The following is a 17327-nucleotide window of genomic DNA, read 5'->3' as shown; positions in this document are numbered from 1 at the left end:
ATGGAAGCAGTAGATGAGATGTCAAGATGGACGTCGGAGATGTCAAGATGGACGTCGGAGATGCGATGTGCTGGTAGGTGAAAAGCCGAAAAGGGTTTGCTTAAATATTATTCTATACATTATATTGATTTTGAATAAATAGAAGTTAACTATTTAATGGTATCCATTATACACGATGACATGTCAACGTGTATTTAATGGTATCCATTATAAATGATACGTCAATGTGATAAAACATGTCACATATACCTATTCTAATAAAAGAGTAGTTTTTAATCTCTTTTTGATATGTGTCACCATATTAAACCTCATAATTAATGCATTTTTTTTTGCCATGTTCATCTTATTATATATTATAATTAATGCATACCATTTGTCAACATATTGATTCTCCATTTCAAATTTCAAATTTTAAATTTCTCATTCTAATTACATTAAATCAACAACATTAGAATAAAAATTAAAATAAAATTAATACAAATTATAAAGTGATATAATTTTATATATTTATTTTGATCAATGATTATAATTTTATATAACTAAAATACATCTTAATTAATAGTTTATTTAAAATAAGTTATTAATAATTTTAAATTTTAACTATTAAAGTTTAATTAATTTTATAACCGTGGTTTCCACGGATGATAAACTAGTTTGTTGATAAAAGCATAACTATAAATTTGTAGTTGTTTTTTGCACTTTACCTTTTCATTTATGATAAAAGAAATAGTAAAATGAAACGTTCGAACAAATAAATTTCAACAAAACAACAACATGCTTATATTTTATATTTTGTAAAGCCAATACTATATACATCCAAGTTCATTGGAACTTTTCTAAACTAAGTTCCTCCTTTGACTAATCACTCAAACCGTGTGTATCAGTTACATTACTCTTATTGATATCGGTTAACATTTAATCCTGAAAATGCCACCGGATCCTCCTCAACCTTTTCATCGTTGGAGCTCATGGATTTAAAGGGGTCTTCAACATCTTTGACTGAGCCACATGTGCCCCGGTGAAACCATTTCCGTTGTGTTTTGGGTTTCCGGTCACTAATTGCAATCCCAATGTCGTTCGGGAAAAGGTCTCGTAGCACAAAAGCGTGAACAATTGTTGTTATCAGTAGCCCTGTCACTGTAACCGTAGCAGCTGTTGACAGGGTTACTGATAACGACTTGGTTACTATGTTCGAGACCTCACTTGAGTATCTAATTGTGGCGATTGCAGCTCCAGTCATTGGGAATGTGTAAGCCCACCACGCCAATGAGAACCGGAACCCCCTAAAGAAATTTACACGAACCGCCTACAAATATATACATATTAGAGCAACTCTAACCATACTTGGAAAACAAAAATTAAGGTTAAAATTTATAATTTGTATGCATTTTGTGTTAGGGTTGGAGATGGGACTGGTGAAATTTGCAAACTCCACATATAAAATTTACAAATTTAATTGAATAAAAAAGGGTAAAGCATATGTCCATATTGTTGGTGGTCCCACGATGCACATGTCCAACGACTATCACGTGATAGATAAATCGCAAAACACCAACCGTCAAATGAGTCCGAGATTTGAAAATGAGAAGCCTTTATAGGGTTCCACTTCCCAACCATTGGACTCCTTTTGTAGGGCTATAAATTTAATCAAATAATGATAATTTGAACTTACCAGTGAAAAATAGAGAAACAAGGCAATGAAGTATGCGATACGCGACCCATAATCAAACGATCCATTGATTTTGGCCCAAGCCATCGAGGCAACACTTGGAGCGGCAACAAATAGAAAGAAAACAGGATGAAGCTCTTTCGGGAGGGTTTCGTTAGTTGGAAGTCTTTGATACAATGTCACAAACAAAACTGTATAATGAGCCAACCCAACCGCAAAGAAGAAAATCGGGCCTTCCTTTAGTCCCATTGATGCCCCCAAAAGAGCTCCGACAAAGTTCCCAACCACCGATAAGTGGTTGGACGGGTTCGCCACCTTGGACAACCGCCGTTGCCCGCCGGACATCCATTGCCCATAAATCTTGAGCTCTAGACATAAAATCGGTGTCATTAACATGTACCATAAAGAGTGAGGCAACTTTGTAGTAATACTATCGGGAACTCCAATAGACAAAAAGAGTAACGCGATCCACGGGGCAAAAAAGAAGTTAACTCTAATTGGGTGGTAGTATTCTCTTCGAACGGCTTCAAAGTAAAAGATCACTTTTAGAAGGTATGTTGAGGCCACAACTGCGAAAAGAAGGATTGATATGCACCATAGAGTGTAGTTTACTCTAAGGCTTATATGAAGGAAATGTGTCGAAGCGGTTGAGGCTAAATGCTTCCACATTACCGCTTGGCTACTAACACCGAGACATATACCAAATGATGAGATCGGGTAACGAAGAAGAAACGGCCATTTTTTATCTTCGGGGAGCATTATTTCTTCAGAAGGCTGTTAAACAGAAATTATATTTTTAAATACCGATTTGTAATAAAATAAAATCAAGATCCACGTTTATTTATATAAAATTATTTCAAATTATTTTGTATTGAACAGAAAGGATTTGAGTATACCCTAAGAGTCTCCAACTCCGGTCCTTCTAAAGCATCGAAGTATCTGTCTACAGATAAACTCTCCCCTTGAAGGTTTTGGGGAGGGTTTATCTCTAGATCGTTACATGATTTTCCACGTAAAGTGGAAAGTTGTCTCTCAAGTCGACCCGACCATGTTTTGAATGAGTTGTATCTGTTGTCCTTCAACCCATCCATCCTAGTGTTCTTCACTGGGAGGATGAAACGGTCCGGGGATTTCCTCCGCCCCGTCTCATCAATTCCATAGCCCGTCGTGTCTGTCACGACGGACTGTGGATTAAATTTAAGCTCATGGGTGTTAGACATGATGTCTGGATTTTTCGGGCTATGGATTCCGGTTGCTTCATGTTCCTCTTTAAACAAAACTCTTTTGGTATCGATTGGCGAAGGTGGAATGCTAACCGAAACAGATTGTTTTCTTTGTTGATTCGAAATGTCATCCGGGCTATCAATCTCGTTTCCATTGGGCTCCTGCCAAAATTACAACCTTAAGTACAGATTTTTATAGTAAAAATATTTGAGTTAGCCGGTCAACAATTTTTATATTACTAAATTAAATTATAATCTTCACCGATTGTTCTAAAAATTTTATGTTAAAAATATACCATAAAATGAGAATTTGAGGCATTTTGGTTGAAAAGATCACGATCAAAATTCAAAATATGGTTGGCATCTGCAGATCTGATCAGTGATGGAAGAAGCATTTCAGGGGAATACTGTTTTGACTCTCCACTAATCTTCTTGGTGTGTGCCATTACATTCAACTTGTTGCTGTAAATTAAACAAAATAATAATAACAAATTAACAACCACTAATTTTAAAATTTAAGTCATTAAAATAAAATCAATGAAATGTAAATATTCTCATATATATATATATATATATATATATATATATATATATATATATATATATATATATATATATATATATATATATATATATATATATATATATATATATATATATATAATCTTTTGAATTGTTTAACATGAAATGCTATTTCATTAGCGTCTAAGCGGCATAATTTTATCATTATATAATTAAAAAAGATGTTATGTTAAATAATAATGTAATGAAAATATGTTGTTATTATTTGTAATTAATTATTAAAAAAAAAAACCTTTAAATCAAAAAACAACTTAAAAGTTCAGAAAACTAAAAGTTATTTGAACTACTAGTTTCTGGCTATCGGTTGAAGTTAACAAATTTTTAGTTTAGTCCCATCAAATTATAAATATAGAGGTAACTAAATTGTATATCCCAAAAAAAAAAAAAAAAAGTTGTAGTGTTCAAATATAGTGTCACTTAAAATGTATTAAAAATGGTAATCAGAATAAATCTCGTAAACGAAATTATTTACAATACCTGCTGGGGACTTCTAGAACTGCCAAGTGTGTGAAGCTTATACACTGTAGATGCAGAAAAAGAAGAAAAACTTGTACTTTTGGGGTAGTAAGACATGCATCATTGAGTTGTACCTTTAAGAAATAAGAAAGAAAGGAGGAAGAGGAAGAGACAGAGTAAGAGTAAGAGGAAGAGACAGAACCAGAAAGAAATGAAAGAGCACACTTTCCCCATCTCAAATGCGAAGCTGTTTATATAGCACTCACTGTCTGTAGTCTACCAAATATATTGTTTTTTAAGAGTTAAAAGTATACATCCCAAATTCCCAAATATAAAAATATACTTTAAAATATCTTTTATTTACCATTTATAAAACTTATTTTATTTATCGCATAGTGCCAAGTTGCGAAGACGACCGGAAAACCTGATTCTTTTATTATTTACTATAATTGTTTGTTTATATTTGATATATATTTTTTGGAATGTTATATCTTATATGTATTTGAATAATTTTAGCAGTTTTTTAACATGTTTTACTTACAGTTAAATTTTAAAAGTTAGTTGATTTTAGCAGTTTTTTAACATGGTATGGGGTAAATTTGATCCCTAACTTATTTTTTTAACTCGTAAGGTTCATATTGTTTGTTTTTGTTACGCGTTTGGTCTATGTCTTACCTAAAAATACTATTTTGCCATTGATTTTTTAATTTATTTAAATAAACACACCATCAACCTCATCTCTCTCACCTTACCTTACATACTCTTTTATTTTTCGCTATTTAAATAATAGCCTTTTTAGGTAAGATATGGATCAAACACGTAACAAAAACAAATAGTAAGGACCAAACGTATGACAAAAACAAACAATAGGAACACTCTAAGTTAAAAAAATACGTTAGGGACCAAATACTCAAATTACTCCACACCGACCATTCGTGTAATTTACTCTAGAATAAAACAAAGAATCTAATTAAATAACCTATAAAAATAATTTTCAAAAAACGTGCTGCTTATTTTATTCTAAGAGATCAATTTAATGTAACCTTTATTAAAAACTCACGGTATGGTTTATTAATTTAAAACATATTTAATAAGGTTTTGCAAACCGGATCGGAGACCGAACTGATCGTTTTACTGGTTCGATGGTTCAAGTGGTCCAACCGGTCTAAAAAACCGGAAAAACCGGATGATATCATAATTATATTTAATTATATAAAAAATACAAAAAATGAAAAAAAAATATTTTTTAAAAATTTCCGGTGTAACACCGTGAATTTCAAAAAAAAAAAAAAAATTAATTTTCGTAAAACATAATTCAATTAATATTCATAAAACAACCATATTAATTATCCAACTCAAGTCAATACAAAATCCCAAGATCACAAATGTATAAACTCCGTGTGTGTACGGATCAAGCCGGCGCCTTCCCGCGGTCGTCACTAGTACCTGAAACAACAACATCAAACACTGTAAGCACAAAGCTTAGTGAGTTCCCCAAAATACCACATATAACACATATTAGCCACTCGAGGCTATAACTCTGTGGGTCCGTGCACCCAAACTCTGTGAACCCTCAGGTTCTAACTCTGATAAACATGCACCACATAAATCACATAGAAATAATGCAGTACAACACATAACATACATAGCATACAAATACTCTATCACATGACTCTGGTTACCTACTCAAGGTAAAGTATAGTGAGAAGACTCACCTCGCGTATCTCGGTATCTCACGAATCCTGGAAATCCCTTGTGCTCGATCCTCTGAGCTCTAATCCTCCTATAATATCATATGTCTCCGATTAACACTTTATATCTCTAAGGTTGACTATCCCTAAGAAGTCAACACAGGTCAACTCCGGTCAACGGTCAACGGTCAACTTTGACCGAACTCGGCGAGTCTAGACATTTTCACCAACTCTCTAGGATTCCCTTCCTACACGTCGAGTACTCCCCCTGACTCGACGAGTTCCACCTGGAAGAATCGCGGGGCCACCCCGACTCAACTCGCCGAGTCTCAAGAACAACTCGGCGAGTCCCAGTTCGACTCAATCCACCTGTCGACCCTCTTTAACTCACCCTGACTCACTGAGTCAACCTATGGCTCGACTGGACCACTCACTGAGCGAACTCAAGGCAATCTTCAAACTACTCGCCGAGTCTGTTCATCGGACTCGGCGAGTCCATGCCATGCAACCACTCCAACTTGCTTCTAAGGTGAGATCTGCTTCCATAATTTATAGATCTGGCCTTCCTAGACTGATTCATCACGTAAAGCCCCTAGCTTGGTGTCCATAACACACCCCATGCCTCATAAATAGCATTTTGACTTAAGGCATAAGGATTCCAATCCAAAACCTCCATTGATTCCCAAAAAGCTTGGGCAAAGGGACACTCTGGACCTCCAACGGTCCAGATCTATGGTTTAAATCACTTAAGGGACCAAGGAAGCACTAGATCTAGCCACAAGAGGGTTCAACAAACCCTAAATCAAAATAAACATCATCATGGAGAAGGATAACTCGAAATTATTACCACAATAGTGATGCTCTGAACTCCAAACTCTCAGAAAATGGTTCCACTTGCTTTCCCTTAGCTGGTTCTCCCTTTCCTTGCAAAAATGACACCTCCAAGATCAATAATGGCCTCCTACTTTGCTCCAAACGCTCACACTCGATTAGGGTTTCACTCAAGGGACTGGTGAGTACAAAATGACGGCCATAAGGCCCTTTAAATAGGTCCCAAACCCGAGAAATTTGGGTTTCATTACACAGCGCGGACTCGCCGAGTCCATATCCTGAACTCACCGAGTCCAGGCGCGATCCCGCAACCAGATCCGCGATCCTACTCGGCGAGTCTGAGCTCCAACTCGCCGAGTCCCCTCTCAGAACACCAAAATCATAAACATAAAAGATACTTGGAAATCCGGGTGTTACACCGGTTTTGACCGGTTCAACCGGACCGGTTTTTACCGGTTCAAACAAATACCGATTTTTTGACCTTTATGAACCGGATCCGGGACCGGTTCCCGGTTGAACCGGTCGAACCGGCCGGTCCGGTCCGGTTTTCAAAACATGGATATTTAAAATTTTATAAAATTTGAAGGAATTTGAAAAGAGCTTTAAATCAAAACAATAAATTACAACAAATGAAATTAGAACATTATATATACATGAAATTTAAATAAAGATTATTAAATTTAAAGTCTCTTATCTATTTATCCCGCTGAACAACAGTTGATGATAGACAAGTTGTTTATCGGTCATCTCCTATATATTTTCGTACATATCATATAATCATTTATGGATTTAAAATATGATATTAGGAATTAAAATGATAAAAAAATAATTAGTCAAAATAACAAAGCTTTAAAAAAAAGCTTTAAATGTTAAATAAAATAAAAGATAAAATGAAATATTATTATTTAAAAATAGTTAAGTATGCCAAATACCAAATATTATTCTCAAAAAAAGTATTTAAGATAACCTAACTTGTTTATATTATTGTTTTAAAAAATAATTGAGTTCAACGGTAAATAAAAATATTCCAAATTGATTATTAGTATATGATTTTTCCATATTAAAGATGTTGGATTATTGAGGTTATTAACCCATTTTATAAACAAAACTACGTGAATACCCGCGCGTTGCGCATAAATTCCTATATAGTTGAAGTATTTACAAATATATGTTTTTTTTTAAATATAGCAATAATGTTTTTGTTAAATTTGATATAATAATTCGTATACTAAATTGATATAATATATTGATTATTTTGAATTATATATATATATATATATATATATATATATATATATATATATATATATATATTATAACTGTATAATCTCAATCGTTTGTGACTTCTATCCGTGAGTTACACATAAATAAAGTTAAATATAATATATGATTTAATGTTATTTATAGTTGTTATTGTTAATTACCTTTTTAAAATTTATTTGCTTAATGTTTTAATTTTTATCATTATAATTATTTAAAACATGAAACATTATTTTTATATTTTACAGGTAACAATATAATCATTTATATCGGTTTATTTTTAATTATTTTTATTGTAAATTATTTTAAACTACTTATTTTTAACGATTATAAAGTATTTACAAAGTATTCTTTGGTTTTTCAAGTGAAACTGAAGTTTATATTTAAGTTGATATTGTAATATTATATTTAAATTAACAATTTAAGTATTTTGTCCAAACTGTTCAAAAATTGTAACTTTAAACTGTTAATGATTTACATACAATAACATATTAAATCTAATAAAATAAGTATAATATGTTAAAAGTTAAAGACATGAGTTTATAAGCAGAAGTAAATATATTATTTTAAAATTGAAATTTAGTATATTTATTATTACACTTTAGGTTTGATATTTATTTAACCGTATTAACCAACTTATAATCATTATTAGAAAGACACTACAATTAATCACTTTTAACTATGTATAAAATATTCTTTGCGTTTGTTTAAGTTAAACTAAAGTTTATATTTAAGTTGATCCTATAATATTAATTAATAATTTAAATATTTTATACAAATTATTGTGTCTTTAAAATGTAATGGTTTACATCCAACAATATATTAAAACTAATAAATTAAGTATAATATCTAAAACTTAAAAAAACATAACTTTATACGTAGAAGTAAATATATTATTTTAATATTGAAATTAAGTTTATATATGATTACACTTTAGATATGATATTTATTTAACCTCATTAATCAACTTATAATTTTTATTACAAAGAAATTGAAAAGTCATGGGAGTTTCAAATGAATGTGGTGAAAGAAAAAATGCATGTGAATTTTAAATAAACTGGGAGAATGTCCGCGTGTTGCGTGTGATATAAAAAAATATATTTTATATTAAAAATAGTTAAACCATTGTTGTTAACAATTAAATAATAATTTCATAAAAAATGATTTTTAGTATTGTTATTATGCTGAACTATATTATAAGATATAAGGTTGGAACTTGAAGTTGGTTTGCATATACAAAATTATATGATTAGAATAGAAAAAAATTAATTTTTAAAAATAAATAAATCGTTATTGTTATCTATTAAATAGTAATTTCATATTAAATTAAAATGTTTATATTAAATATTATCATTATGCAGAAAATACGATAATAGAGACATCTTTTTATCTATCTTAAATTTTATCATTTTGTACAACATGATGATAGAAACAATTTTTTTATCTTAAATAGTAAATACGATAATAGAGACATCTTTTTATCTATCTTAAATTTTATCATTCTGTACAACATATGATAATAGAAACAATTTTTTTTATCTTAAATAGTAAAAAAAAATGTTTCGTATCATAAATATTACCATAATTATGTAGAACATATGAAAATAGTGACGTCTTTTATAAGGTTGAAACTTTAAATTGTATTACATACATGGTTGTAAAACTTGGCTAACACAACCAAATACTCGGCATGTTACTTAAACTCGACCTCCAATGGAAGCGAGTTTGCCTAACTCAGCTAGAAGACACTCGGATCCTTATTAAACTTGATCCAAATCTAAAAGATACGGTCCAAAATCATTTTCGAAATTCTGAAATTTAATTGGTCACTTATTGACAAAGACAATCTCACCAAAGAATACGCTCAACATCCTACAAAGTTAGATGAAAGGAAGATCTCATGGCTTAGTCCCTTTAAAGTATTTCACAACCTTTCCTATTTATAGAGGAGAATATATTCTCTTGTTTACTCTCACGATCAATGTGGGATGAAGATATTTTAATTAAACTCATTTCTTTATTTGTCAATAATTCCATTTTGTTAAATTAAATATTAAATAATAAAAATAAAACTTTATCCAGAAAACTTATTGTTCAATAGTTCCATTTTTCAGTTATTTCATAAATTGTTATAAAAAATTAAGTTTTTTATTGATTAACTTTTTGATAAATCCTAAAATCATAAATTCAGTTAGCTACTTAATATACAAAGTTTGTTTATATGTATTTTCATTATTCAAAATGTCATTATAAAATGAATTCATTTATAAAATATAATCGAGTATATATTCTGTGCTTTGGAATCAAAGTGATTTTCCAAACAATTATAATATTATATTTAAGTAGATTTTTTTTTTTTTTTATATTTATATAACATTATGTAACTTATAATATTATTTTAAACAATTTGAATAAGAATGAGAGTTTCAAATGTATGTGGTAAAAGGAAAATGTTTTATTTATCGGTCCAAATTGATCAAACTCGGATCGATTCAGCTTAGTATACCAAACTACATAACGTTTTTTCTATTGAAACCCGGTTTGTATATATTTTGTGTTTTTGAATCAAATTTATTTTTCAAACAATTATAATTTTTTGTTTAGGTAAATTATGTATAATATTATTAGAAACAATTTGAAAAATCACGGGAGTTTCAAATGTATGTGCTGAAAGGAAAATGCTTCCTTTATCGGTCCAAATTGATCAAACACATATCGATGCAACTCAATATACCAAGCTGCATAACGGTTTTTCAACTGAAACTCTGTTTGAACCTAAAAATATCTTGTTCAAAACCATTTTCGGGATTCTAAAACTTAAATGGTTAGTTGCCAATAAAGACAATCTCACCAAAGAATACCTTCAACAACCTAAAAAGGTAGGCATAACGAAGTTCTCATAGTTTGCTCCCTTTGAAACATTTCACAACCTTTCCTATTTATAGAAGATGAAACGTTCTCTTGTTTACTCTCATCATCGATGTGGGATGAAGACATTGAAATAAAACACACTTTCTTGTTAATAAAGCATTATTCAACTTATTTAGTAAAACACATTTCTCTTGTTTACCCTTTCTTTATTGTTCAATAGTTCCATTTTGTTCAATTCTAAAATCATAAATTCTAAAATCAACTTTTTGTTCAATTCTAAACATTATATACATATAAACATTGTAATAAAACACACTTTCTTGTTAATAAAGACAATCTCACAAAAGAATACCCCCAACTTTTTGTTTAATTCTAAAATCATAAATTCAGTTAGGTACTTAATATAGAAAGTTTGTTTATGTGTATTTTCAAGATTCAAAAGTTCATTATAAAAAGAATTTATTTATAAAATATAATATGTGAATATACTTCGTGTTTTTGATCAAATCGAATTTTTAAACAATTATAATTTTATGTTTAGGTAGATGTTTTTTTTTATATTTATATAAAATTATGTAACTTTTAAAAAATATCATTGGAAACAATTTGAAAAATCATGGGAGTTTCAAATGTATGTAGTGAAAGGAAAATGCTTCTTTTATGGTCAAAAATAGATTAAACTCGGACCGATTCAACTAAATATACCAAACTACATATTTTTTTTTTCTTGTGAAATCCGGTTTATATATATTTCGTGTTTTTGAATCAAAGTGATTTTTCAAACAGTTATAATTTTAAGTTTAGGTAGATGCTTTTTTATATTTATATAAAATTATGTAACTTATTTATAATATTATTAGAAATAATAAAATTATGTAACTTATTTATAATATTATTAGAAATAATATATTAAACGTTAAAGACATAACTTTATATTTATAAGTAACAATATTATTTTAAAATTGAAATTTTGTTTATTTATGATTACACGTTAGATTTGATATTTATTTAACCTTATTAACCAACTTATAATCATTATTAGAAAGACACTACAATTTATCATTTTTAACTATTTGTTAAATATTCTTTGGGTTGTTTACGTTAAATTAAAATTTATAATTTAAGTTGACCCTTAATGTTATATTTAAATTAATAATTTAAGTATTTTATACAAATTTTTGTTCCAAAATTGTATATTTAAAATGATAATGATTTACATCAAACCATATATTAAAACTAATAAATTAAGTATAATATGTTAAAAGTTAAAAAAAAAAATTATAAGTAGATGTAAAGATATTATTTTAATATTGAAATTTAATTAACCAAATTATAATTATGATTAGAAATAAATTGAAAAGTCATAAGAGTTTCAAATAAATGTGGTGAAATAAAAAAAAAATGGGAGTTTCAAATGAATATGGTAAAAGAAAAAATGTTTCCTTTATTGGTATACTAGGCGAATGCTCACTCGTTGCGCAGAAATACCTATATCGTTTAATACTTTACAAATATATGTATTTTTTAAATATAATAATAACATTTTTGTTAAATTTGATATAATAATTGTACACTAAATTTATATAATGTATTGATTATTTTGAATTATATTATAATATATACATTTATTATAACTTCATAATTTCAATCGTTTGAATGACTTCTACCTACGAGTTACATATGAATAAAATTAAATATAATATGTGGTTTAATATTATTTATAGTTTTTGTTGTTGTCAATTAATTATTTAAAATTTATTTGCTTAATGTTTAATTTATATCATTATAATTATTTAAATCATCAAACATTATTTTTTGATTTTAAATGTAACAATATAATCATTTATATAGAATTATTTTTAACCTAATTTTATTGTAAGTTATTTAAGCTACTTATTTGAAACATTTTAACAGTTATAAGAATATCTTTGGCAAATAGTTTAGTTAAATTGAGATTAAAATTTAGTTTTTTCCATTTTTCACCACAATTTATCACTTTTAACTATTTAAAAAATATTATTTGGATTTTTTAGTGGAAATGAAATTTATATTTAAGTTGATATTGTAATGCACAGAAACATCTATACAGTTGAAGTCTTTATATATATATATATATATATATATATATATATATATATATATAACAATAAAGTTGTTGTTAAATTTTATATAATAATTTGTAAAATAAATTGATATAATATATTAATTATTTTGAATTATATGATATCATATATATATATATATATATATATATATATATATATATATATATATGATAACTTCAAAATCTCAATTTTTTGAATGATATCTTCCCGTAAGTTACACATTAATAAAATTAAATATAATATATGGTTTAATATTATTTATAGTTGTTATTGTTAATTAATTTTTTAAAAATTTATTTGCTTAATGTTTTAATTTTTATCACTATAATTATTTTGAAAAATCAAAGATTTTTTTTTTTTTTTTTGATTTTTAACGTAAAAATATAATAATTTATATAGAGTTATTTTTAAATATTGTTATTGTAAGTTATTTTAAGCTACTTGTTTGAAAACTTTTAACAATTATAAAAATATATTTAGAAAATATTTTAGTTAAATTGGTATTATAATTTAGTTTTTGCATTTATCACTATAACTTATCACTTTTATTTATTTAAATAATATTCTTTGGTTTTTTAAGTGGAACTTAAATTTATATTTAAGTGGACATTGTAATATTATATTTGAGTTAACAATTTAAGTATTTTGTTTAAACTGTATCAAAAATTATAGCTTTATATTGATAATAGTTTACATATAATAAGTAATAACATATTAAATCTAAAAACTTTAGTACAATATGTTAAAAGTTAAAGACATAACTTTATAAATTGAAGTAAATATATTATTTTAAAATTAAAATTTAGTTTAGACAAAACTTCAAAAATGGTCCCTGTGGTTTTCAAAAATATCAAGTTTAATCCCTAAGTTCAAAAAACCTCACGGATCGTCCCTTTGGTTTCAAAACTTTTAACATTTGGTCCTTCCAGTTAACTCCATTACCATTTAGCCGTTAAGTCATGGGTATTTTTGTCATTTCACTCCTCAGGGACCATTTATGAGGTTTTGTATTCCTTTTTTTTAAATAAATAATAAATAAATAAAATTTAATATGCAAGGGGTCCTTTCTCTCTCTCTCTCTCTCTCTCTCTCTCTCTCTCTCTCTCTTCGTCCTCTCCCCCTTCCTGATTTCCATTGAAAGCAAATGTGTGTGCATTTCCATAACTACAATCCATCGAAGAAATCCAAGCATTTGCCGACTTCATTAATGGAAGTGTTCACGGAATTCATTACACTGATCATCGTGAAATCGGAATCCAAATCCTAAATCTACAACACGAACCACCACTGTAAAACCACAAGATCATATATATATATATATATATATATATATATATATATATATATATATATATATATATACATATATATTAACAAAAAACAATGATATTTCATCAAAAAACAATGATATTCTTCATCCTCCTTAATCTACAACTCGATTTTAAGGAAACGAATCTGTTCGAAGTTTTTGAGAACTTGAGTGGGAGAATGGTTCGTAACTCCACCTCCATGTTCAAGATCATCATCAGCATCAACATTGTTACCGACATATAAGGAGGATGAAGATCTCTTGGGACCCAAAAAGTTTCCAAGTGCTTGGATGGGCTTAACGATTCCACCAAAGACAAGACGAACAAGACTGGAAAAGGGTCCACGAGATTTATCTGAGGCACCAGAGGCGGAGGTGGCATCATCGTCGGAGATAACACAGTCGACACGAACAACAACATTTTCGACATGACAAACAAGGGTATGAAATCGCTTGGAAACAACGCAACAACGACCTAAAGCCTTGGCATCACCGATCTTGCTGAAGACCAAGAGAAGGAGAGAGTCCGGAAGATGGTCGAAAAGGTCGAGGGGTCCCTCCTCCGTGTAGGGGTAGATTTTGGTGGTGAGATTTGGGCGTAGAGAAGACATCATAGCTAGCTAACAAGACGAATTAAGAAGGAAAAGGAAAAGGGATCTGGGATTTGAAGAATCGAAAGTATAGAGGATTGGAATGAAACTGTGAGGGAGGATCTGGTGATGGTGGCAAAGTGTAAGGCGCATTGAATAGAAAAGAAGAGAAAGAGAGAAAAAGAGAGAGAGAGGGAGAGAGAGAGAGAGAGAGAGAGAGAGAGAAGTGGGTGGGCCCCCTTCATATTAAATAATTACATATATTTTTCTTTTTTTTAAATGAGGCAAAACTTCATAAATGGTCCCTGTAGTAATGAAATGATCGAAATTCCCTTCACTTAACGGCTAAAAGCTAACGGAATTAACGAAAAGGATCATTTGTTAAAAGTTTTGAAACCACAGGGACGATCCGTGAGGTTTTTTGAACTTAAGGATTAAACTTGATATTTTTGAAAACCACAAGGACAATTTTTGAAGTTTTGTCTTTAGTTTATTTATAAGTATAGTTTAGGTTTGATATTTATTTAACCTTATTATCCAACTTATAAAAATTATTAGAAAGACACTAAGATATATATATCTTTTAACTATTTACAAAATATTCTTTAGGTTGTTTTAAACTCAAATTTTATATTTAAGTTGACCTTGTAATGTTATATTTAAATTAATAATTTATGTATTTTATATAAATTGTTTCTAAATTGTATCTTTAAATGATAATGGTTTATATCCAACAATATATTAAAACTAATAAGTTAAATATTATATGTTAAAAGTTAAAAAACATAACTTTATAAGTAGAACTGAAAATATTATTTTAATATTAAAATTTAGTTTATATATGATTACACTTTAGGTTTGATATTTATTTAACCTAATTAACCAAATTATAATTATTATTAGAAAGAAATTGAAAAGTCATGAGAGTTTCAAATTAATATGCTGAAAGAAAAAGTGCATGAGAGTTTCAAAAGAATGTGGTGAAAGGAAAAATGCTTCATTTATAAGTATATTTGGCGTAACCTCGCGCGTTGCGCAAGAATTCATTTAATTGGTTAAAATAATTATGGAAAAAAATAGAAATATGTTGAAATTTATGTTTTTAGTCATGTTTTGGGTATTAATCGAATCAAATAACATAAAAATCCATCAACTTATATTTTGATACTCTCTAATATAGCTCATACCTTATAAATTTTACATTTTTACTTTTATAAGATCCAATATATATTATAAGTTTTTGTATAACATTAATATAATTTACTTTTCTTATGTCCGATAATATTTTTTTGGATAAAATAAGAAATAAGTTGTTTTGAATGAGCTATTAATAAACAATATTGAACTAATAAACTTTGTATTACACTATTTATATTACACCAAAACATCCAAGGTTTCATATATGAACTTTCAAATATTAAACATTGAAATTAAGAATGAAGTCATACGAAATATATAATTATACATAAATGTCATCAGGAGTTTAAAAATAAGTCGATTAGTAAATATGATATTTAATTTTAATTACATATTTTGCAAGGTGTAAGTTTTACTTTATGTTGGTACGCCGAGAATTCTCTTCCTTAATATGTACCGAAAAAATTATGGTAAATAAGAATATAAAATAGATATTACTAAGCATTAATATAAATAATTGAAAATGATATCTGGATCTCTTACCACCGGTTAAAGATAACATACCTCTCTAGTGGTATCGATTTCTATGTGAAATTACAGTAGTCATTCTTTGTACACCTTGTTTTCTAATTACATAAACAAATATGAGTAACCAAACATAAAAATGTTATCTTTATGTTGGAAAAAATATTTTAGTTAACTAACAAATTAAATAATATAAATTTAAGAGTTATGAGTCTCAAAACATTAATATTTTTATTAATCCATTAATTAAGTAACACATGTTGAAAATTTTACAATCATTATTAAAAAGCATTTTAAATATTAGATTTTTAAATGAATTTTGGTTTAAGTGTTTTGACTTCTTTTATTATTATTATTATTATTATTATTATTATTATTATTATTATATATATATATATATATATATATATATATATATATATAAATATATATATATAGTCGTTATGTATTGTGGTTTAATCGTTAATATATTGATCATATGTTATATAGGGTGATATTGAAAATATTTAATTAAATATTTTAAATATATTTTATAACTGTACCGTTTCAAAAAGATAATTAATTAAAACTCATACATATGTTATATTTTCCATCTCTTTCTCTCTCTCTCTCTCTCCATATATATATATATATATATATATATATATATATATATATATATATATATATATATATATATATAAGACCTCAACCCAACACAAAAACTTTAAATTTTTTTTTTCTGAAATTTGTACATAATTTGTATGCATATCTTCCCAAAAGATTGACCTTTTTGTAGTAAACTTTTCACTAAATAACATTAAACATAATATAAGTTATAAAACTTTTGAGTGTTAAATCATAATTAAGAAAACTTTTGATTTGCATTAGTTAAAAAAGAGGGTTACAAATGAATGTGGTTTGAGGATGTTAAAAAAGAGGGTTTCAAATGGGAAGTGATTCGTACACAACAGTTTTTTGTCATACACAACAGTTTTTTGTCATACACAACAATTCATGCATTATATAGTTGTACAATACAACATTTTAAAGCATCAATTATTATGTATGGAGAAAAATTGTTGTGTACAGATCAGCT

General features: G+C 27.9%; 1 protein-coding gene and 1 pseudogene across 1 annotated transcript; both read right to left on the bottom strand.

The window, feature by feature from the left end:
- Positions 1–756: 756 nt before the first annotated feature.
- On the bottom strand, positions 757–4150 carry LOC145028609 (S-type anion channel SLAH2-like). The gene is made up of 5 exons (XM_078977302.1): positions 3952–4150; positions 3189–3354; positions 2566–3054; positions 1673–2443; positions 757–1306 (listed from the first exon to the last, which is right to left on the bottom strand). Exons 2-5 carry the CDS (start codon positions 3336–3338, stop codon positions 896–898), a joined length of 1821 nt encoding a protein of 606 aa, XP_078833428.1. The 5' UTR covers positions 3339–3354; positions 3952–4150; the 3' UTR covers positions 757–895.
- A 9966-nt stretch (positions 4151–14116) lies between these two features.
- On the bottom strand, positions 14117–14608 carry LOC145030531 (F-box protein At5g46170 pseudogene; annotated as a pseudogene).
- Positions 14609–17327: the final 2719 nt, after the last annotated feature.

This window comes from Lactuca saligna, chromosome 2, assembly GCF_052625555.1.
Source record: "Lactuca saligna cultivar CGN05327 chromosome 2, ASM5262555v1, whole genome shotgun sequence".
Lineage (NCBI taxonomy): Eukaryota > Viridiplantae > Streptophyta > Magnoliopsida > Asterales > Asteraceae > Lactuca > Lactuca saligna.
The sequence above is the reverse complement of the archived record's forward strand: the minus strand, read 5'-3'. Positions and strand labels throughout refer to the sequence as shown.

Bases quoted from the DNA above. Each gene is read 5' to 3' on its own strand.
- LOC145028609 (XM_078977302.1), bottom strand. From the start codon at position 3,338: ATGGCACACACCAAGAAGATTAGTGGAGAGTCAAAACAGTATTCCCCT. The intron at 3,055-3,188 runs GTATATTTTTAA...TAATTTTGGCAG, and splicing joins CCTCAAATTCTCATTTTATG to GAGCCCAATGGAAACGAGAT. The intron at 1,307-1,672 runs GTAAGTTCAAAT...ATATATTTGTAG, and splicing joins TGTTTCTCTATTTTTCACTG to GCGGTTCGTGTAAATTTCTT.